Below are 21,487 nucleotides of genomic sequence, written 5' to 3' on the forward strand. Positions count from 1 at the left end.
GGATCACATATGACCATACGTGATCGAGCCAGCTCACCAGAATGATGCAGAGCTGCAGGGTGCCGATGAGACTACGACCGAGGGACGCATGAGTGCATATCCGTAATGCTCGATTGACCGCTTCGAGTGGGAGATGCCTCACTTCATCTCAGAGAGTGGAGCCGCGCGCGGGGCATGTTCTCGGGCGAGCGTAGGCTGTGGAACATGATGTGATGCGCTGGCGCAGCATGAGGCAGGCGATGATGAATAATTTTGAGATGGATTTGCACAAGAGTCGACCGGTGGCGGGGTGTGGGATGACCTGCCAAGCCATAGATGTAGGTATTCGAGCAGTGGCCAGTAAGGTAGGTGAAGAAGAAGGTCAGGTACACTAGTACAATGGTACAGTAGGGTCGGGCAGGGCAGGGTAGGGTAGGGTAATAGAATGATGGTAATCACAATCAATACCATCATCACCATAGGCTCATCGTAGTAATCATAATAATCATCATAATAAGAATAAGAATAATACCAACAAGACCTCACAGTAGTCGTGTTGGATCGTGTGATGGGACTGATGGCGGCGGGCTCGAATGGTGGGTAATGGATGCGTGGGTTGCTGCATCTACGATGCTTGCTCGCTTGCTTGCTTCCTTCACTTGCCGGCAGAGAGTTATTAGCAGAGGGTTAGTGCGTGAGTGGTGTAGGCGGAGCAACAGGCACGATGAGGGCGCGGTGTGTCAGTAGTGCGGATCGCAGCTCTGGGCAGCATATTAGCTAAGCCAGCAGAAGGTTGGCGGTGTTCGTGTCCCGTCCGAGGTGTGTAAGATGAGAGACACGTACGGGTGGGTGGTGGATGGTGGAAGGCCGTATCGGCAGGTGTGAGAAGGTGATGTTGTTGGTGCAGGTCGAGTGGTGCTGCTACGCCAGTACGGGTATAATGTGTTGCAAAGTGATCACGGCACTTCGCGTGGCTACCTAGAAAGAGGGTGCGCACGGGCCGTCGACGAATTTCGCTGCAGCTGCCAGAGTGCCAGCATGGACGCCGAAACCACACTAACAACGCTCCGGCAGCAACGGCCAGTGTGACACACGTCCATCCATGCGCAGAGCGAGCGTAGTGCATCCACGCCGGATGAGGGCCTGCCCTGCCCTGCCCTGCCCTGCCCTGCCCTGCCCAGCCTAGCCTAGCCTAACCCAAGCCCTGCCTTGTGGTACTGCACTGCCTACCCATGCCAGCAGCATGTTGTTGTTTATGATGATGCTCTCCCGATCGCAGTTGATGAACGGCGGCACTTTTTTCGACCAGCATTCCCATCCGCAGCAGTCCCCGTGCGGTGCAGTGCAGCCAATACCTACTTTACCGACAAATACCGTTATTCATGCCCACTGAGAGTACCGACTGTCCGACTGTACACCTACGGCACAAACAGTGGTATAGGTACAGACTGTCCTGCCCTGCCCTGCCCTCCCCTGCCCTGCCCTGCCCTGCCCTATCCTGTCCGGAACTGCCCTGCCCTGATCTGACCTGACCCGCTGCTCGCCTGGCCTGTCCTGACCTGATCTGACCTGCCAGCCAGCCTGCCAGCCCGCCCTTGAACCTGGCCTGTCTCCCACGGCTCCCGAACACGAACTAGGTGTTGGATTAAACTCTGCGACCCTGCCTCGTCTCCCGGCGAGCAGCCCTGTCAACCTGCCTGTCTCCCACACACACCTCCAGGACTACTGTACCGCCCTCGACAAGGTTCCGATACTTGGATTAAGGCACACACGCCTGACACAGGCCCAACAGCCCAGCAGACGACTCGAAATACACTTTGCAGATTGACCGCATCCTGGGATCGACCGGGTCTGCAATTGGCAGCACAGACTGGACGTCTCGCGACTGACTTCAGACGCGCTCAGCGGCTCTTCGACGGCCTTCTGCGACATGGTATGTGTATTTTGATTTTGGTTGATACCAACGCGTCGTCGCCGTCGTTCGTCTTCTCGCACACGAGCACCAGCGCCGTACTAGTTGTGCTGCATTCCCCCGACTCAGCGCCATCACATAACCCATCCATCCATCCATACATCCATCCATCGATCCACCCATCCATACATCCATCCACACTCTCTTGCTGCTGCTGCTGCTGCTGCTACGGCTACGGCTACGAATCTTTGTTTTGCCTGGCTGTCGGTCGTACCTTCCACCAAAGCAAGATTTGTGAGAGAGGGAGAGAGAGAAACGAGATCCACCGCATGCGCCCCTGCTCGAGACGGCCCATTAACTGTCCACTACACACCTCAAACTGCACCACTGGCAGCCCATCCTTGCGCGAATGTCTGCCGTCGCACTCCCACCACCGCTACACGGCCACCGCGCGAGCAGCATGCAGACTTACGACATGCGACAGCCGTCGCTGCTGGTATGCGCCACCACTACCTCCTCCGCCTGCTCCTCCTCCTCCTCCATCACTGCACAACTGCACTACACTTCCACCACCACCACCACCCCCCCTCCTATCCCCGTCCCCGTCTTCACACACATGCCCCATGCACACACACACCATGCACTGCACTGCGCTGCACTGCACTGCACTGCACCCTCCATTCCCGCTGCTCAGGCACCACCGAAACATGTCCATGACTCTCCGACATCCGGCGCCAGCGCACCGCACACCTACCCGCAGCACCTTGATTCCTTTTGCGTTTGATGAGGACACTGGCACCGAATCACCTCTTCCTGCACGCGCAAACTCAATCCGCCCACTCTGCTGCTCTTATTGCTCTTAACAGAGCGAGAAGTGGAGCTTCAGTTCCCCGCCAAGCCCTTTCAACACGTCCGTTCCCACCTGCTCACCGTCACTCCCACCTACACCCTTGCACCCTGGCACCTCACCTGGGCTTTGCCTTGCCAGCAACTGCCTGTGTGGTACACTTGTCTCCCACCCCCGCTGCGACCCAACCGGGATTCGCGATCGGCGCCTTGAAACACAATAAACATCTGACGTCCAACATCACCACCACTTGCACTGCCCTTCCAGCAATCACGGCGCGCTGCGGACATCTATACTGACCACTCCGCGCTCTCTATAGAATCAATCCAATGCCGGCCAACAGGGTCTGCCTCCTCCACAACAGCCTCTGCAGCACCCGCGATCGGCAGGACTAGTTCAACAACAACAACACCGTCCCAATTCCCCTCACCAATCGCACAATACTCTCAACAATCAGACGTCGCAAGGCCCCTACATATCACCGCACTCTTCGACACACAGCCTACCCCAGCAGCACCAGTCTCCATATATCGGATCGGTGCCGGGAATCCCATCGCAACACCCGGGTGAGGCACAGTTCTTTGGTGCCCATCCCAGTCCTTACAGCACGAACAGTGCGGGTGGCAGTTACGCTTCGTCAGGTGAGTACACGCACACCGGCCCACTCATCTCCCAAGACTTGCTGTGATGAATCCCGAACGATTGTGGTGTTTGATCGCCGCGTCTATCTAAATAAACTTGGCTGTCATGGCGCCTTCTTTCAGTCAAGGACTGACCAGCTTTGCAGAGCCAAACGAAAGCATGGCCACGCAAGCGGCGATCAGTCGTCAATCCTACCCGCCGATCTCAAGCTACCAGACTCCGCAGTCCAACTCACCAGCGTCCATCCATTCACCACAGACTGACGCACATGGTCGGCCGTTGTACGGCATCGCCTCCATGCCTCAGCAAATGTACTACCCACAGTACCAGATGCAGCAGCAGTCGCCCTATGGCCAGCATCCCGCCGCTGCTTCGCACCACTCCTCCATGACTTCGGCGCCGGGCATGCTGATGTCACATCAGCAGCCGCAACAGCAGATGCAGCAGCCGCCGCAAGCGACGCCCGGCCACCCGCAGTCGAGCATGCTCGATCAAAAACCATCACAATCCTCCCTTCAACGTCCGCCTTCTGCACTTGCCCCGCCACAGGCAACTCCTCAGACTCCCTCAGGCCCAGGTATGCACGGTCACCCGTCATCTACCACTCCAAATGGACCTAACTCGAGCGCAGCACCAGGACCCATTCCCGCAACCACTCCACTGGTTGTGCGCCAAGACAACAATGGCGTGCAGTGGATCGCATTCGAGTATTCGCGCGATCGCGTAAAGATGGAATACACCATTCGCTGCGACGTCGAATCGGTCAACGTGGACGAACTCAGCCCCGAATTCAAGTCTGCGAATTGCGTCTACCCTCGCGCGTGCTGCGGCAAAGACCAGTACAAGGGCAATCGGTTGCACTACGAGAGCGAGTGCAATGCGGTAGGGTGGGCGCTCGCGCAACTGAACCCCAATTTGCGAGAAAAGCGCGGCCTGATCCAGCGCGCCGTGGACAGCTGGAGAAACAGCAATCAGGACGTGAGGTTACGGAGTCGCAGAGTGCGACGTATGGCCAAAATTCAAAATAGAAACGCCGCAAAGGGACCGCCTGGTGTTGCTGGTCCCTATGCGCAAGGCCCCGGCAGCGCTGGGCTACCTCCACCGGGGATGGCTCCTGGCTCAGCTCGTCCACCGAACATGGGTCCTGGTGGACCTCATATGCACCACCACCACACCGACGGCAACGAACCCGGCGGTGGGAACGACGTCAGCGGTATGTTCCACCAGATGTGAATGATATCCTGTACTACTACCACTACTATTTGCACGAGCATTTGTTTTTTTTTTTGGTTGGAGTTGTTTGGCGGGAGGCGCAAGAAAAAGCGGTCAAGCATCGTATCGATCACACTCTTCCTGTACATTGTGTACACCATACCTTTTTATCACTACTTGCAGCTGTGCTTCATCACGGCTGCGGGAGATTGTATTTTGTTTTGCTGTCATTGGTGTAACAACTCACACACACCAACACATCGCTTTTGCACCTCCCATACATACATACCCTTGTTTTCTCGCTCGCTTCGCATACAGACACCCTTGCTGCACATCACATGAGCTCCCACGCTGATTGAACATCTTTTCTGTTTAGCCGGAAATGATTATAATAGTGCAGCCGGGCATCCTAACCCGTCGAGTAACGGACAGAGCGATCTGGCATCACCAACCACGGGCCGCTACGCTCAGAACTTCTATCCCTCGTACCCTCAGCAGCCAGGAGTGGGAGGCTCGTCCATGCCCTCCGTCCACGACACCATGGATCCCATGCATGGTCAAGTATCAGCACTTGCTGCGCCCGCTCGTGGCGACGCGGACAGGATGGAAGAAGACGAAGAGCACAAGCGCAATCTCTTCGGCGATGTGCCCGAATCCAAGCGTCGCAAGTTCATCCTCGTGGACGACAACCAACGCGGTACCCGTGTCCGAGTTCGCGTCATGCTCGACCAAGTCAAGATGGATGATATGCCCGATGCTCACCTCCGGATCAATGCGGTCTTCCCACGTTCCTACTTTCCTCGTCAGATGAGGTCGCCGCCCGGTTCTCCCGGAGCACGCGGCAATTGGGATGATGAAGACGACACGGTGGATGAAGGACCCCAAGGCCGGACTCTCGTGCCAGTATCTCTCATGGATGGGAGCGAAGCGAAGCTACCGGTACCACGCATGACAAAGTCGAGGAGGAACAAGGAGGTTGCGTTGAACGAGTTGGGCTACCGCATGAGCTGGGGCCAAGCGCGAACATTCAATGGTACGCGCATATGTTGCACTTGCCGACTCTTCTTCCATCTCACTAACAGCACTGCACAGGTCGTACCCTCTTCTTGCAGAGGTCCCTCGATGCCTATCGTAACAAGATGCGAAGCACCATGATTGCGGGCGGGAGCGATACGACGACGATCGCACCACATTTCGAGACGCGACCAGGAAAGCGGAAGTGGCTCGAGCGCAACAAGCGCGCACGACGAGCTGGCTCCGCCGAATAGAGACGGACTGTATCCTCGGTCGCACGGAACCGTGCCGTTGAGAGTTGTGGCGATGGGAAGTTTTGCGTGTGCATTCCAGCACACGATGAGAATGATTGTTGATTGTAGCGACGGCGTTTTGGGACTACTATCGGTTTTCGCGCGGCAGACACAGGGCGAGCGCATCCGCCCTATGTGTGTCTGCGAATGGAATACCCGACCCTACTACTATGGGCGTATGGGGCGGGGTTGTACAGAGCACACAATATCTGGCTCGACATTCTCACAATGTACAAAACCAAGGAGGGCCTGCGTGCTGGACTGTATCTACCACTACTGTTCAAAGAGATTGATCCGGAAAGCACAGGCGTTTACGTGTTTGAACGTTGAACGTGCTCCCCCTCTACATATAGCACAATGTTGTAATGTTTTTTTACTTGTTCTCTACAAACCAGTTTTGCGTACTACTTGAATCAATCATTCTACACTTTTCCCTGACTGACTGACAGAACCTGACAGAAGAAGAAGCGGGAAGGGAGGGAGGGATGGGAAAGGGGGGCAAATCTCTGTTTGTTGTTGGGTTGTTGGGTTGTTGGTTGTCTCTCTCCCTCTCCCTCCCTCTCTCATCTGTTGTGTGTGATGATGATCGGGGAATATGCTGGAAAGTATATTACTAGTTGGTAGGTCAGGTAGATACTAGTACAGTATGTAGATACTGGGCTAGGTATGTCATGTCATGTACTTTATTACTACTAGGCATGTACGTTGCTGACTGCGCCGTGTGCCGGTCACACACACGCACAGGGGGATAGGGGGATAGGGTGGTTCAAGTTTCCCACAAAGCCATCCAACCCAACAAACACGGTCTCTTTGTTGTTGTTGTTGTCATTGTTCTCTGTCTGTTTGTTGTAGGCTTAGATTTCAGTTGTTGTATGTACGTTGTTGTATACTTTCAGCATAGGAAGGGGAAACCTGGGAGGGTTTCGAAGGGGGGTAAGGGAAGGGGTAAGTAGGGTAGATAGCCAGCCCTTGGATCAGCCGAAGATTACCTTACTGTACCTTTACTGTGTATACCTGAGCCTGTTTTGCGGGTTCGGGCTGGGTAGCTACTTACCTGGGGAAGGGAAGGGAGGGGGAGGGTTGGTAGGGTCAGGTACATACATACCTTAGGTGGATGGATGGTTTTTGGGGAATAGATGGGTTTGAGGGATGGATGGATATATAGATATAATCGGTAGGAAGAGAGGACAGACAGCCTAGTATAGCCTAGCCTATAGACACAATTACCTACCTGTAGTATAATACTTGGGTACTATAGTAGCGGGAAGAGAAGATCGAGCATCGAAGAAGCGGGAAACGAGAACCGAGGATTTCGATCAAGGTGAATCAATCTATGTACTATACTGTAGTTAGCATCGATGGATCTATGTATCTCGACCGGCAGAAGAGACAAGACAAGGCAAGGCAAGGCCACGCAAGGCCACGCAAGATAACGCAAGACAAGACAAGTCAAGGTACCAAACCAGACAAGATAGCGCAAGACAAGACAAGTCAAGGTAGCAAACCAGACAAGGCAATGCAAGACCAAGAACACGACAAGGCAAGGCAGATAGGCAGGCAGACTCTGGCGAGCTAACAAGGTCAGTCACTAACAAGGCAAGGCAAGGCAAGACAAGGCAAAAAAAGACAAGATAACGCAACACGCAAGACAACCCCAATCCAAGACAGGACAAGGCAATGCAAGACAAGACAAGGCCAAAGACAAGACAGGACAAGGCAGGAAAAAAAAGATATACAAGACAAACAACGCAATCCAAGACAGGGCAGGACAGGGCAAGTCGTGACACGACAAGGTAGGCAGACAGGCGAACAGGTAGACAACACGATCCAAGACATGGAAGATATTGAGATAATCCAAGACAACGTACATACATACATCCTCTCTCAATACAGTAGTACAAGTAGTAGTACGAAATACAAGTTACATCTTTCATAATACAACAAGTATACTTACTGTACATACAAGCACCACGTAATCCTACCTTACTTACATGATTGTACCCTACTATACCTCCTTGATCTAACAAGAATCTTTTTTTTTCGAATGTAGACTAAATAATATACCTTATACAAACAGATAGATAGAAGTAAGGCGTAGGATATAGGGAGTAGTACATGCTGTAGGTAGGTAGGTAGGAAAAGGCGGAAAGGTAGGCAGACAGCTTGTTCCTCCTCCTCCTCCTCCTTGGTAGCTATCTACCTAGGTACATGTACAGGTACAGGTACAGGTAGGCTAGGCTAGGGCTGGGCTGGGCTGGGCTGGGCTGGGCTGGCTTACTTACAGTACAGCACATACATACCATACCTGACCTTGAAAGAGGGAGAAAGAAAAAGCTCATGAGATCTTTCATGCTTTTCTCGCTAGGTTGATCACGTATCTACGCCTGTCCGTCTAATCTCCTCTCGAGGGAAGAGGAGAAGAAGAAGAAGCAACATGGCAAGGAAAGAACCGAGCAAAGCAGATGAAGTGCCAATTGACTTTTTTCATTCTTTCGGCATTTTATATCTACAAGCCTCTCCCCTATTACTTGTTCATATTCAAGCCAGCTCACCCTTGCCTCATGGGTGGAACTACGCTGTTTGTTCATGGCTCTCTCGCTCTCATCATGTAAACCCCCCGATCCCAATACCATAGCCACAGATACATATCAGTTATCGTGCGCAACCACATTCCATGTGCATCCGGTCCGTCGATATCCAGTCCCTGCCTGTTGGTCAATGCCAAGCATTCGATAAACGCAAACAAAATTCCATCCCCATTCACACGGAGTCAATGCGGCGAATTAATAAGGCTTTTCTACGGTCTTGCCGCCGCAATCGGGAATCTTCAAGCCATCTTTGAGATTTCGGTTGTAGTCGAAAAGACCCCAGAAAGGCTCCCACTTGTTGTGCTCCGTGTCAAACTGTCTCATGTGTTAGTGAAATGATGCTTGTATACTGGTCGTGGGTATCCTACCTGGTGTTTCCATGGCTCGTCAAAAGCCTCGAACCTAGTAGACCACGTTAGTACCTTGTTGGGACCACTGCGAACGGCAGTTGGGGTCAAAAACTATAAAATATAGCATCTTACCAAAAGTATGTTGTGCCGTTGGCCATGGCATCACAAACCCAGCCGTCCAGGAACGTGTTGAGGTTGTCGAGACTGGCGACTGCTCCGTCGGTCTCGCTCGTGCAACCGAAATCATCGGCAGTGGCGACACCGCAGTCGTTGCCGCCCTCCGAAGGCCACCCAATTTCTGAAATGATTTGTTTGGGGTAGGTCACCGCACCTATTGTGCCGGTTTTGGCAGTGGTCAGCGCCACGTCCTTGTTTTGCCAAAAGTCCCAAGCCCAGCTTGCAGCCTGTTCTGCTACCGTTCCCGCGAAGAAAGGGTGAATGTTTGACATGACAATGTCGGACGCTGCGACAAGACTGGCGTCCCAATTATCGCCGAGATCTGCAGTGGCTACGGGCAGGTTGATGCCTCTGGAGCTGAAGTTACTACGAACGTAATCCAGCTGGGCACCCAGCTCCGACACCGTCATCGTTTTCTGGTAGAGGACCTCGTTGCCTACTATGACACCCACGAATCGATCGTGGTTGTAATCATCCAGGATACGGTAGAGGTCTTTCAACTGACGGTCGTTCGTCGTCTGATTTCTGCCGTCCAGATATACCCCGAGCCACACTTTCATAGTGTCTTGCATTTGCAGGCGTTCAATCGCCTCCAACACCAGCTCCGTCTGGTTGCAGTCCGTCCCGTAGAGGCGGACGGCCGGAGCGAGTTGCGACAGTCGTGCTATGTCCAGGGTCACGTTGTTCTGGGTAGGCCCGCCTCCGGGAGAAAGACAAGCAGGATATTGCGCATACCATGGTGTGTAGTCGATTGTCGGAAAGACTTTATGCAGACGATCGTCGTTGAGCACAGCCTTGACTTGGCTGGAGTTGATGTCGTACAGCTCTTTTGAGGAGCCCGAGCCCGATGCAGAGCCACCACTTTTGTTCGTCTCGTCCTTCTGATTAGCTAGGATGCCTCCGACGACACCCCCGATGATGCCGCCGATGACCAGCACTGCGGCTATACTACACCCAATGATCCACTTCTTCTTTCGGTTCCCAGGATTGGTCTGCTTTTGCATCCATTCCGACTTCTCAGCATCGTGGCCCACCGGTCCATAATTCCCGTTGTGGTCTCGAGTCAGTGACTTCAAGCCAATACCAGCGCCCGCAGCAGCAGTACCCGCTCCTGCAGCGGGCCCGAATCCGAGCCTACTCCGCGGCCGTATGGGTTCCTGGATCCCATCATCGCCATCGTCCTCGATTACGCTAGGATCGAAAGATTCGTAGCCGTCGCCGTAGTAAGAATGCCCGCGGGGTAGTTGTTGGCCATATTCGCGTGATCCCATGCCAAGGCCTGCTCCCGCACCTGCCGCGGGCATGGCAGGATTGTTGATAAAACTCCGGGTGGGCGATGATGAACGCGAGTAGCCCATGGCCTGGTTCGCTGTGAGTGGTGCCAGGGAGCTTTGCGATTCATGCTGTATGGGACTCGCCGGCCGCTGCATGTGAGGCGGTGGTGGCGGTGCCTCGTGTCCCGAAGCATATGGACCGGGGGATGGCGGTCGAGTGCTGTACAGATTCCCGGGGGCGTGTGAGTCGCCTGCAGAATATGTTTGAGAGGCCCATGTGTTTGCCGACGACTCCGAGTCGCTGTTGTGCTGATGATGAGGCGCTCCTGGTACGTGGCCCAGCGGAATCCCGTATTGGCGTTCGGACATGCCTGCGCTGGACGGAGGGAGCGGCGAGGGAGCTCCCTCTGGATGGGAGTGGATGAAGGAGAGGTGCGGATGCGGTGCAGTGGGGTTGTGTGTGCAGTAGTGAAGTGAGGTGAGATGAGGTGAGGTGAGGTGAGGTGAAGAGAAGATCGCCGGTGCAGTCCAGTGGGTGCCACTGGGTGGTGACCAGCTGGCGACTGGCGTGCCACGACAATCTCAGATGCTGGGCGTGGGCGATTGCTTTTTCCTGGTTCCGCTCGGTCGCCGATGCTCACATCTAATCAATCAGTCGGCTCGGTTCCGTCCGCTCTCCCACAGTACCGATAGTGGGTGGGCATCAAATGAAGGATGCGGAGTTTTTGGTAGAGAGACTGAGACTGAAAGTGTGCAGAGAAGAAGAAGAATAACAACAACAAGCAGCAGAAGAAGAAGAATACGAGGTGTCGCGATGCTAGACGTGCTAGTTGACCTACTTGACCTAGTTCTATCGCCAGGTGAGGGCTATTTTTGAAACAGCCGCACGCGGATTGCTGATGGGGCAACGAACAAACGGCTGGCGTCTTGGCCGGCTTTGACACAAACCCGTCACTCTCACTCTCACAGCCTCGCAGCCTCTCAGCCCAGCCCTGGTATAATGTGATGATGATATGATTCAGCTTCCGGACCTGCGAGGCCAGAAGTTGTTTGTTTACATCGCTACCACCGTACAGCACCACCGCCGTCACCACCACGCCGTCTTCCCTGTCTCCACGACGTCGTTTGTTCATCCATAGGTCAGGTACAAGTACATACAAGATACGCCGGCATGGTATCCTCCGAATGTACACGCTGGGCCGAAGTCGTGGCGTCGTTCCTTGCATTGGGGAAGGCTACTGTAAGTCCTTCCTCCTAGCGGCCGATCCTCTCCAGATGACAAAGGCAGACATCCTCCACTTTCTGGCCCGAGCACATGTACCATCACCACAATTACGCCAATGCACCACCCATCACCCATCACATACCTGACCGACACCTCAACACGTCATTCCATTGCAGGGAGGACCCCGCTGAGAATGTGCAAGAGAGTGTCCGTCTTCCTCTGGCTGCGAGAGCTCATTCTTCAAACCATTGCGCCGACGCCATCCCACATCCAATCCGAGAACTACGTGAACGCATCCTCTCTCCGCGCTCTACTTCAAGCCGCCTGCAATGATGATACTTTGCCCAGTGGTGAATCCCGTGCGCGCATAGAACGTCACGGCATTGGCGACTTCTTCGGGCTCACACAGGCGCTTTAATGGAATGCTGTCGACAAGTCCAGGAAACTGGTCTCCCGAGGGCAGCAGGCCCGTGTTTCCGACCATGGCAGGCGCTACATCATTGACAGATATGTTGAATGGTGCGAGTGTGGTTGACAAGTTCTTCATCATCGCCATCAGGCCTCCCTTGGACGCGGCATAATGGCAGCCCTGCAACCCATCAGCTTGGCGAGTCGAGCTCAAAGTGTGAGTCCAGACTTACATTCATACCACCTCCGTACGCTGCGATGGACGAGACGAAGATGATCCGGCCCCATTTCTGCGCCTTCATCCCATCCACGACGCCCTTTACGAGTAAAAAGGGCGCTCTCAGATTCACGTTCAGCGTAATTTCGAATTCACTCAGTGGGATATCCGAAACATCCCGTATCCGCTTGCCATAACCAGCATTTGCAATTAGTATATCGACTGCGCGCCCATGGTCCTTCTGCACCTGCTCTGTGAGCTTCGTGGGTGCTTCGGGAGATGATAAGTCGGCTTGATGAATCGTGATTTTCAGCTTATTGTTGGAGGATGAGATCTCCTCCACGAGCTTTTCAATGGCTTCCTTGTTCGATGAATATGTGAGAGCAAGATCGCAGGATAATGCAGCGAACTGCTTGGTGATTGCTGAGCCGCAGCTGTTCGTCGTCAGTGACTGTTGGAAACAAGGTCACACTCTGTACACTCACCCGCCCGAGGCACCGGTAACAAGGACCAGCTTCCCCGAAATATCGTTATCACTGAACGTCATGTTTGTTGCAGAGCCCTTCGGGAGTAATATCTAGGCCTTGGTGCAGCGAAGCTGGATATATATGTAAATCCTCGTATCTCGCGCTGACTGCCGGGACGGAATAAAGCGGGGCTCGGCTTTTCGCGCACTCCATCCCCCATCATGGAAGTGCGCCGGAAGCTGGATGGGGAAACACGGCCATTCATTGACAACAAACATCACAGTGACCATCGACCATGACTGACGCCAAAAGTGCATCGCCGGGAAAGAGTGTAAAGGATGAGAAAGAGAAACGAACTTCCCGCGCATGCTTGAATTGCAGGAACAGGAAAAGCTCATGCAAACTGTAAGTCTTGGATTGCCGCGTCCAACTGTGGCGGGCGGCGGACCATCGGATTCAGCATTGAGCCTCGCGCGAGCATATGGACTGGCGCTGCAGGTAGCCATATAAACGAGCAACAGACCCAATTGCTGCAGCTGACCGTAGAGACGGGGTCTTCGATAGCCTGTTGGGAGTCTAGGCCATTCAGTTGGCGACAGCCGACGTTCAGATCCCGGAGAACCTCAAGAATTAATGAGTGAGGTGGCTATTGCTCGCGCTGAACTAACAGCCCACAGGCCCACCGTCGATGGACAAGTCACCACCCCATGCGAGAGGTGCAGAGCCTCAGGTCTTGAATGCGTAGGTCGCTCTCCGACCCATTGGACTGCACCTGCTTACCGTTTCGCACAGGTCATTGGCTCTTCCAACAGAGGCGGACGCCGCGTGAGGAAAAGAACGCTTGAGCAGGCGAACCTTGCAGACAATAGCGCTCCACCCCCAAGGCAATCACCAGCTATTGGAGCTGCCAGCGAACAGGCTCAACTCGCCCCTCAAAACCCTTCACCAACCCGCGCACGCTCCGGATGGTCTCATTCGGGATATGGTCAGGCCGAAATTGGCATTGGGATCGACTTGAATCCATCTGCTCCTGACGAGGCAATGCTCGATCCAGCTCTACAGCCCGCAGATTCAAACGTGCGTGCGGTAACGTCCAAAGTGGGACCCGTCCTGACATTTGCTCACATTCCGTAGGCTCTGCTTGCGAATCACGACACAAGAGGAAGCTCCACACCAACATCGGGGAATATCGCCTTCCAGGATCTCCAGAATCCGAGTGATGCTCTGGGGATTCTTGCGCAGATTGCCAGTACTGGGGAACACGGCACTCGCTATGGCAACTCGTACGGGCAGAGTAATACCAATGGTTCGTCACAATTGGAGTATTGCTTGGTGCGAGACGGCAGGTTGTCGCTGTCAAAGATCATCGAGCTTCTCAAACGATATAAATACCACTACCGTAAGTCCAGAACACGCATTGGCGGTCCATTGCTCTGTCTACCTCTGTTCTACGTTGCAATCAGGAGTCTGACCACGCGCATTTCTGCCCGTCCAATGTACACCTGAGACCTTCGCTAATATGACACTGGAACCTCCAGATCCGTACTTCCCGATAGTGCCCGTTGCAACTCTAGACGCCGCCAATCTGCCCAAGACTGCCCGTGATGAACCACATCTTCTAACTGCGGTGCTGGTCATTGCATCACGAGGTCAGTAGACTCACTCCATACGACTCTACCGAGTCCATCTGACATTGACGTGCTCCCAGATCTGACAGATGAACCAAATGTGTTCACCGCCTGCTCCGAGCACATGCGAGCTCTGGTATCGGCACTCGCGGCAGGCGGATCAGGCCAAGTAGAGGCTGTCGAAGCGCTGCTCGTCTTGGCAGAATGGACGCCGTACACCTCGAGATCAGACGCTGGAAACGTGGGCCGAGGCGAAGAGGACCGCGAGGCGTGGATGCATGTGGGAATGGCTTTGCGCATCGGCTACTTCCTCGGCTTGGATCGCTACTCCTTTCACATACGCAGTGACGAGATCAAAGATCCCCAATGGCAAAGAAAGCGACTTGTCTGGACAGCGTGCTACATCAGCGATCGACAAATCAGTATTCGTCTCGGCCGGGCATTCTGGTCTCGCGGTCCAGGCCCACTCACTACTCTATCAAAGGCAGATTTTCCCATGCTTGCGCCTGCGAGCCCGGGAGAGGAAGACTATGCGAGCATATTCCACGCTACCTTGGAGTTGACGCTACTCTTCTCGAATGTCCACGATGTACTGTACTCGAATCCTGGCAACAGCGTACGCAGCCATCTCAGTGGCGGGTACATCAAGTATATCGACGACTTCCGGAGTGCAATCTATGGCTGGAAAAGTGTCTGGGGCACCCTGACGTGCTCACCACATCTCAAGGCCACGCTACTGATCTCGTATGACTACCTCCGGCTGTATACCAATGCATTCGCTTTTCATGCCACAGTAAAACGCGCTCTGCCGCAGAGTCAGCAGGGTCAGGAGAGGAGACGATCTGCCAATCCAGCACCAGGAAGGGTCTTTTATAATAATGTCGGTGCGGTAGGCGATGCACGATTCATCTATGAAGGACTGGACGCTGCGAAGAGCCTGCTGAGTATGATGAATACTTTTGTTGATCCCGAAAAGTCTCTTCGCTTCATGCCGTTGAGATTCTACCTGTATTCGATTTACGCCGGAGTCTTTCTATACCGAGCGCGCTGTGTCGGCGTCCTCGCCACAGATGAGGAACAGTCTGTGCGTGTGATGGTGAAGGAGACGGTCAGCAGGCTAGAAAGGTCGGCCATAGGTATGTGTGATATCTGCCTCTGCAATGACGCGATGGACTACTCAGGTTCTGATTGATATCCAGGTATGCAACATCCCGGCAACCGATATTCCCAACTCCTGCGACTGCTATGGGACAAGGTCGAGAAGAAGGAGCATCGCAGGACACAATCGACAGCAACTTTACAGAACCCATATCGGCCCAATAGTGTTGGCGGCCCTACACCAATGTCCAACAAGTCGCAAGACTCTCCGGCAGTGACCGAAACCATGGGCGACTTTTCGTGGACCGACTTGGACGCTATAGGCAATTTCGCGGTCAATGGCAACGGCGGCGCTGTCATGAGTGACGCCGACTGGTGGTCAGGCTTTCTACCGGCAGACTCCAACAATTTCCTCTTCGATCAGCTCAGTAGCATGGATGACTGGAACAACCTGGGGCTGCAATGATGTTGTCGTCAAGCGTATCATCAGGGAGGCTACCTGTACGGCACAGGACGTCGACTGAAACAGTGATATTTGGTGGGGAAGAGGGGTTCCTGCGCGGTATTTCACGGGTCGGCGTCGGCATATCTGGTGCTCAAGATGCCGACCGGCTGTTCATTCTAGCGGAGCGTCCCTCCCTCGCACCGGCAGCATCATCTGCTCATTCGACCTTTTCTCGTACCTCTCCAACAAATTAATACCTCCTACTGTGAAAACTCTCGGAATCATGGCCACAGCACAGTCAGCTCTCCTCATTGGGAAAATTACTCATGCCCGCAAAGAGTGGGAGGCACTTTCGTCATTACTGCAACTCAAGGTACATTTCCTTGTGGGACAATCCACAAAATACATGATGATGCTGACTCTGTTGCAGGAATACGAATCTGGCACGCGCGAAGACTTCATCTCACGCTGCAAGAAAGGCGAGTATGACGATGTGGTCGTCATTTATCGATCAAATGATTCGACAGTTGTGACCGGCCCTTTCGACAAGGAGCTCATCGAAGCACTACCCAAGAGCTTGAAGTACATCACACATAATGGTGCTGGCTACGACAACATTGACGTGCCAGCGGCCACGGACCGGAACATTGAAATCAGCAGCACCCCCATAGCAGTAGACGAGGCCACTGCTGACGGTATGTAACGTTCCAACACCTGGACCTGCTTGGGTTTTCCGACTAACGGGCATTGTAGTCGCGCTTTTCCTTCTCCTCGGAGCATTACGACGAATCACGATACCTTTCACCAACGTTCGGAAGGACGAATGGCGAGGCAGCAACTTCACGCTCGGTCACGACCCCAAAAACAAAGTGCTCGGCATCCTGGGGATGGGAGGCATTGGATCGGCAGTAGCGAAAAGAGCAAAGGCATTTGGCATGACAATCCAATACCACAATCGGAATCGTCTATCCGAGGAGAAAGAGCAAGGAGCCAAATACGTCTCGTTCGACGAGCTTCTCCAGACATCCGACGTATTGAGCTTGAACCTCGCCTTGAACCCTTCCACACGGCACATCATCGCCCAGGCCGAATTCGAGAAAATGAAGCACGGCATCGTCATTGTCAACACCGCTCGTGGCCCCATCATCGACGAAGCTGCTCTCGTGGACGCGCTCCAAGCCGGCAAAGTTTACGCGGCGGGTCTGGATGTGTTTGAGGATGAACCGGCGATCCATCCGGGTTTGCTCGATGATGAGAGGGTGGTGTTGCTTCCTCATATTGGAACTGCCACGTGGGAGACGCAGAAAGAGATGGAAGTGTTGGTGTTGGAGAATTTGAAAGCTGCGGTCGAGGGAAAAGGGTTGATTACTCAAATACCAGAGCAGAAGAAGAAGAAGTGAAGCGATCGATCCTGGGTGTCTTTTTTCTTCTTTTCCTCAGTCTGCTAGGAAGCGCGGATAGCATTACGCTTTCTTTGTCATAGAGTACTCTGTAGTAGAATGCATTATGCTAGGTTACCTACGTTAGGTACTCACACTCACAATTACTTATTACCTACCTACCTACCTACCTACCTACCTCCCCCATAAAACCCCAAAACAAAGCCTTCTGAATCAAGCCTCCATCCATGGTACCTAAAAGGTACAAGTACCTAAGGTACAGGTAAAGTACCCAAGGTACAGGTACAGTAGGTCCTCTCTGTCCTCTCTATCCTCTCTGTCCGCCGAATTTTCTTATGCCAATCACCCATTCATTATAGCAGATTATCTTTATTCCAAATCTCGGTATATAACCTAACCTGCACGAGACTAGACCTTCTTGCACGAGACCTGACCTGGCGGGAGATGATAATAACTAACTAACCAGCAGCAACGCGAGACGATAAAGATTAAGGTAAAGATAACAGGAAAAGAGTAGGTAAAAGTGACAAGAAGAAGAAAAAGAAAAAGGCGTGGAGGAGGGGGCACTGGGGCAGGGAAGACGACATTAACATCAGTATCGGCATTTGAGAAGGTGCTTTTTGTCTCAGGTAGTTATAACTTATAACGAGCTCTACTTTACTGTAAAGTACAGTGCATGAATGGCTTGGCAGGTCATGCTTAGAGCATTGTCGTACAGGAAGATAGACTGACCTCAACTCCAACTTCCGTCACACAAGTCAAAAACTTTCTGCATCCCTTTCTATACGTGGCATTGAGACTTCACATCAAGGCGAGGGCAACGTTATTGGAATCAGATCAATTCATTCAACAGTGCATACTACTGCATGTATTATGCACAATCCGTCCAATCGTGTACTCCTCCTATTCGTATCTGCAATATGCACAGCACGCCACAAGCGACTCGACGACGCCCCCAAGAGAAGCAAGGTCCCCAAGGTACATCAAGAAGAGGAGCTCCCGCCGTGAACGTTGCTCCAAATGACTTTTTTGCATTTTGTGGCATTACACTATGCACATCATAAACCGTGAATACTGAGAACACGTTAGCTCAAGACAAGACATGGCCATTGAGAGGGAAAAAAAAAGAACTCACCTTTCTACAATCTGCTGCCGTGGACGACCTTGTAGTCGACAGCAAGCTCACGGCCGTCATCGTTAATGACGAGCACGCGGACGCTGCCACGGCCGTCGTTGAACGACTCTTGAAGGCGCTTGAGCAAGTTGCTCTGGTCCAGGACGGGCAGACCCTGCTTGACATCACCAGTCTCGGTCATGGCAACGACGGCACCGTCATCACGGATGTCGAGGACGCGGTACTGCTTGAAGACAGGACCGACCATGTTCTGGACAACCACCGATGGGCTGGGGTTGCTGACGAAAGAGCTCTCCTCATGGAGCTGCTTGGTGAAGAGGTCGACACCGAGATAGCGGTGTTGGCCCGTCTGTGCCGAAGTGGTGATGCGGATGACTTGGCATGGACGACCTTGCAAGATCAACAAGTCTCCGATGCGGATGTGGTGGCAGGGAATGGTGATGGTGTTGGGCGCACCCGCAGAGCGGGGAGCAGCCGAATAACTTCCACGTGGAGCACTCATGGTGATTTCGCGGTCCTTGACAACAATGTCTTCTTCAATACGCTCGGAGCGGCCTTCGTGCTGGTGGTGGTGCGAGTGGTGCGAATGACCTTCGAAGGGGTGAAGGATGCGGTCTGCGGCACGACGAACTCCGTGGCGGAATGAGTGGTAGTGTCCGTCGTCGTCGTAATATCCCATGTCCCGCTTGTGTTTACGCTCGGGGGGTCCGTCGAGGGTACGCTCCTCGACTGTTACGTGCTGGTCGAACGCAACGGGGCTACGCTCGGCGTAGACTTCAGCTGGGTAGGGGCGTGGGTGTGTGGACTGGTCTTGCCAAACACGAGAAGCTCTGTACTCCTCAGTGAATGGGATGGTGCGGTCACGGAAGTCTCTCTCGGCAATGTCGATGCGAGAGTCGAGATCGATCTGCGTGCCTGGGGTGTGACGCGTCGGGTGGTCACGGTCGTAGACGCGATCCTCGACGTTGATCTGGGCGTCGGCGTACCGTTGGTATGGCTCGTGGTAGCTAAGACCGGATGAAGTGTCAGTGGCTGTGTGACACGAGAAGAAGGGTGGTGGTGGTGATGATGATGATGATGATGGAAATGCTTGGATGATAGACGACGACAACAAGGAATGGTCGGTGAGAACAAGATGCGTATGTGTTGCTCGGTCGACCACAGGCTAGGACACGCTAATTGCGTAGCATGTTTGCCAAGGGCGCCTCAGGGGATGTTGCGTTTGCATGGGTGAGGGAGTGGAGCCAACACAGCACAGACCGAGGGCGAGCACGGGCGGGCGCGGACTCTGCATAGTGGTTCTGTGCTGGGTGCAGCGAGCAGGGCAAGGATAGGTGTCAGAGAAAGAGTGCTGACTTACCGCTCGCGGTGGATATCGACGTCTACGTTGACGTTGCTCTGGTGTGGGCGTCCTGCTCCCGAGTATTGCTGCTCGTAGATGCGGATGTCCTCACTTCTGCCGCCTCTGCGATACCGATCTTCCTCTGTGATGCGGATGTCTTCGCGGTAGCGGTCGTCTCGACGGGAAGGGCCTTGAGGTCTGTCGTGTCGATCTTCCCGTCCAGCGCCTTGGACCGTAATTCGCTCGTCAACCTGGACTTCAGTGGTGGAAGTCTTCTCGTTCCTGTAAGTGGAGGGGAAGACGCTGAACGGGACTCTGGGAGATGGTAACGTTAGCTGATGCTGGTGCTGGTGGTAGTAGTGCCCATGGAGATGATGATGCTGATGATGCTGATGATGATGACGATGCTGCTGGTGCTGGTGCTGGTGCTGGTGATGCTAATGCTAATGCTGCAGTAGACAAATAGGGTCAGACTCACGGAACGCGTGCGTCGTAATCCAGCGTGGCGATGGGCTCGCTTGATCAGCCTTTCCAACCCCGAGAGATGGAAGGTCGACAAGCAAAGCGTGTCTGATGTGGAAGTCGATGGGGGGGAAGGGGCGAGGGAGGTGTGATGATGAGAGAATTATGGAGATTGGACAACGCAGAGAGCTCTTGTATCGTACGTGGCCGGGCGTGTGTTGTTGTTGTTGTTGATGTGCAAGCGAGAGGCCAGCATGGGATTGGGGAGGGGAGGCAGCAGATTATTGGCGCGTGCGTTCTTAAGCTCCAGACGCGATCAACACGCTAGTCCTTCCGCGTTGGCTGCGCAACCACATCCCAGATTTCCCAGCCTCCGCCATCCGCCATCCGCCTTCCGCCACGGCCGGTTGTCGATGATAGGAGGCAGTAGTAGCATCAAAAGTGATATCAGAGACATGTTCCCCCGCCATTTCCATTTCCATTTCCATTTCCATTTCTCATCATCGGGCTCCAAGCCTCCCTCCATCCCACAGAACAGCGCAGACGTGTTCTCGTATAATAAATAAAAAAAAAACACACCAGCGGACCCCACCACGCCATCGTGTAGGCTGTCCATTGGGCCAACCAGGGCCAGTAGCACCTGCATGACCGCCGCCCTTCTTTTATGGAGGCAATAATAAACACACTTCCCCATTCGTCCAATGAACCGTAGCAAAGCCACTGTCGCCAACCTGACGCGCTACGAAACCTAGTCCGCGGCCCCTCCGGCCCTTCTACTGTACCTACCTACATGTACCTATCTATCCTTCACAGTAGCCCAGTACTTCAAGCTCGTTAGTAGTGAGAGGCAGCTTCTCCATTATTACTGAACTGTACTCTTAGAGCAAATGAAATCTCCCATAGTATACACCATTGCTGTACATGTCTCTCGCTCGAGACGACGAAGCATTCAATTCCAAAAACGAGAGCAAACAGTAAATACCTCCTAATCCTCAGGAGAGAGATCAACAAAGTGGATCCATCCCAGCCACCTTCATTTCGCAACACACCTCACAACAGTACAACAGTACAACAGTACAACAGTACAACAGTACAACAGTATCAAAGTCTATCTACCTTTGTACCTCCTAGGAGGTAAGAGGTATCGCTACCTGACCTATCCACCCTCTCTCAGTCATAGCAGTCTCTCAATTTACGACACGCTCTCTCCTGCAGAGACCTGATTTGTTGAATTGATCCTATTCACTTTATTGGTTCATATAGCCTCTACCTCCTAGACACCCCCCGAGTTACCAGCCACTTAGGAGGTACTCCACTAACCATCCAGCCTCTACAGCTAAGGGAGATAGGTAAGCTAGCTGTACCTGTATCT

At 53.5% G+C, this 21,487-nt stretch overlaps 6 protein-coding genes across 6 annotated transcripts; 3 read left to right on the forward strand and 3 right to left on the reverse strand.

The window, feature by feature from the left end:
* Positions 1 to 1,303: 1,303 nt before the first annotated feature.
* SEPMUDRAFT_148463 (uncharacterized protein) lies at positions 1,304 to 6,292 on the forward strand. Its single transcript, XM_016904945.1, has 5 exons — positions 1,304 to 2,387; positions 3,058 to 3,379; positions 3,526 to 4,593; positions 4,969 to 5,625; positions 5,685 to 6,292. Exons 1-5 carry the CDS (start codon positions 2,301 to 2,303, stop codon positions 5,858 to 5,860), a joined length of 2,310 nt encoding a protein of 769 aa, XP_016761213.1. The 5' UTR covers positions 1,304 to 2,300; the 3' UTR covers positions 5,861 to 6,292.
* Positions 6,293 to 8,384: 2,092 nt separating this feature from the next.
* Positions 8,385 to 10,735, reverse strand: SEPMUDRAFT_148482 (glycoside hydrolase family 17 protein). Its single transcript, XM_016904946.1, has 3 exons — positions 8,970 to 10,735; positions 8,856 to 8,889; positions 8,385 to 8,802 (listed from the first exon to the last, which is right to left on the reverse strand). The coding sequence occupies exons 1-3, from the start codon at positions 10,655 to 10,657 to the stop codon at positions 8,683 to 8,685; spliced, it is 1,842 nt and encodes a 613-aa protein (XP_016761214.1). The 5' UTR covers positions 10,658 to 10,735; the 3' UTR covers positions 8,385 to 8,682.
* A 573-nt stretch (positions 10,736 to 11,308) lies between these two features.
* On the reverse strand, positions 11,309 to 12,696 carry SEPMUDRAFT_148483 (NAD(P)-binding protein). Its single transcript, XM_016904947.1, has 3 exons — positions 12,624 to 12,696; positions 12,155 to 12,572; positions 11,309 to 12,102 (listed from the first exon to the last, which is right to left on the reverse strand). Exons 1-3 carry the CDS (start codon positions 12,683 to 12,685, stop codon positions 11,824 to 11,826), a joined length of 759 nt encoding a protein of 252 aa, XP_016761215.1. The 5' UTR covers positions 12,686 to 12,696; the 3' UTR covers positions 11,309 to 11,823.
* Positions 12,697 to 12,900: 204 nt separating this feature from the next.
* On the forward strand, positions 12,901 to 17,331 carry SEPMUDRAFT_63694 (uncharacterized protein; the record flags this gene model as incomplete). Its single annotated transcript, XM_016909648.1, has 9 exons — positions 12,901 to 13,010; positions 13,283 to 13,346; positions 13,398 to 13,590; positions 13,768 to 14,004; positions 14,144 to 14,254; positions 14,314 to 15,369; positions 15,433 to 16,149; positions 16,207 to 16,471; positions 16,530 to 17,331. 7 exons carry the CDS (start codon positions 12,901 to 12,903, stop codon positions 15,795 to 15,797), a joined length of 2,136 nt encoding a protein of 711 aa, XP_016761216.1. The 3' UTR covers positions 15,798 to 16,149; positions 16,207 to 16,471; positions 16,530 to 17,331.
* On the forward strand, positions 16,060 to 17,176 carry SEPMUDRAFT_41981 (hydroxyisocaproate dehydrogenase; the record flags this gene model as incomplete). Its single annotated transcript, XM_016908850.1, has 3 exons — positions 16,060 to 16,149; positions 16,207 to 16,471; positions 16,530 to 17,176. 3 exons carry the CDS (start codon positions 16,060 to 16,062, stop codon positions 17,174 to 17,176), a joined length of 1,002 nt encoding a protein of 333 aa, XP_016761217.1.
* A 473-nt stretch (positions 17,332 to 17,804) lies between the features above and the next one.
* SEPMUDRAFT_148484 (translation protein SH3-like protein) lies at positions 17,805 to 20,420 on the reverse strand. Its single transcript, XM_016904948.1, has 4 exons — positions 20,132 to 20,420; positions 19,672 to 19,968; positions 18,312 to 19,318; positions 17,805 to 18,250 (listed from the first exon to the last, which is right to left on the reverse strand). The coding sequence occupies exon 3, from the start codon at positions 18,988 to 18,990 to the stop codon at positions 18,316 to 18,318; it is 675 nt and encodes a 224-aa protein (XP_016761218.1). The 5' UTR covers positions 18,991 to 19,318; positions 19,672 to 19,968; positions 20,132 to 20,420; the 3' UTR covers positions 17,805 to 18,250; positions 18,312 to 18,315.
* Between the last annotated feature and the right edge of the window lie 1,067 nt (positions 20,421 to 21,487).

This window comes from Sphaerulina musiva, assembly GCF_000320565.1.
Source record: "Sphaerulina musiva SO2202 unplaced genomic scaffold SEPMUscaffold_4, whole genome shotgun sequence".
Taxonomy (NCBI): domain Eukaryota; kingdom Fungi; phylum Ascomycota; class Dothideomycetes; order Mycosphaerellales; family Mycosphaerellaceae; genus Sphaerulina; species Sphaerulina musiva.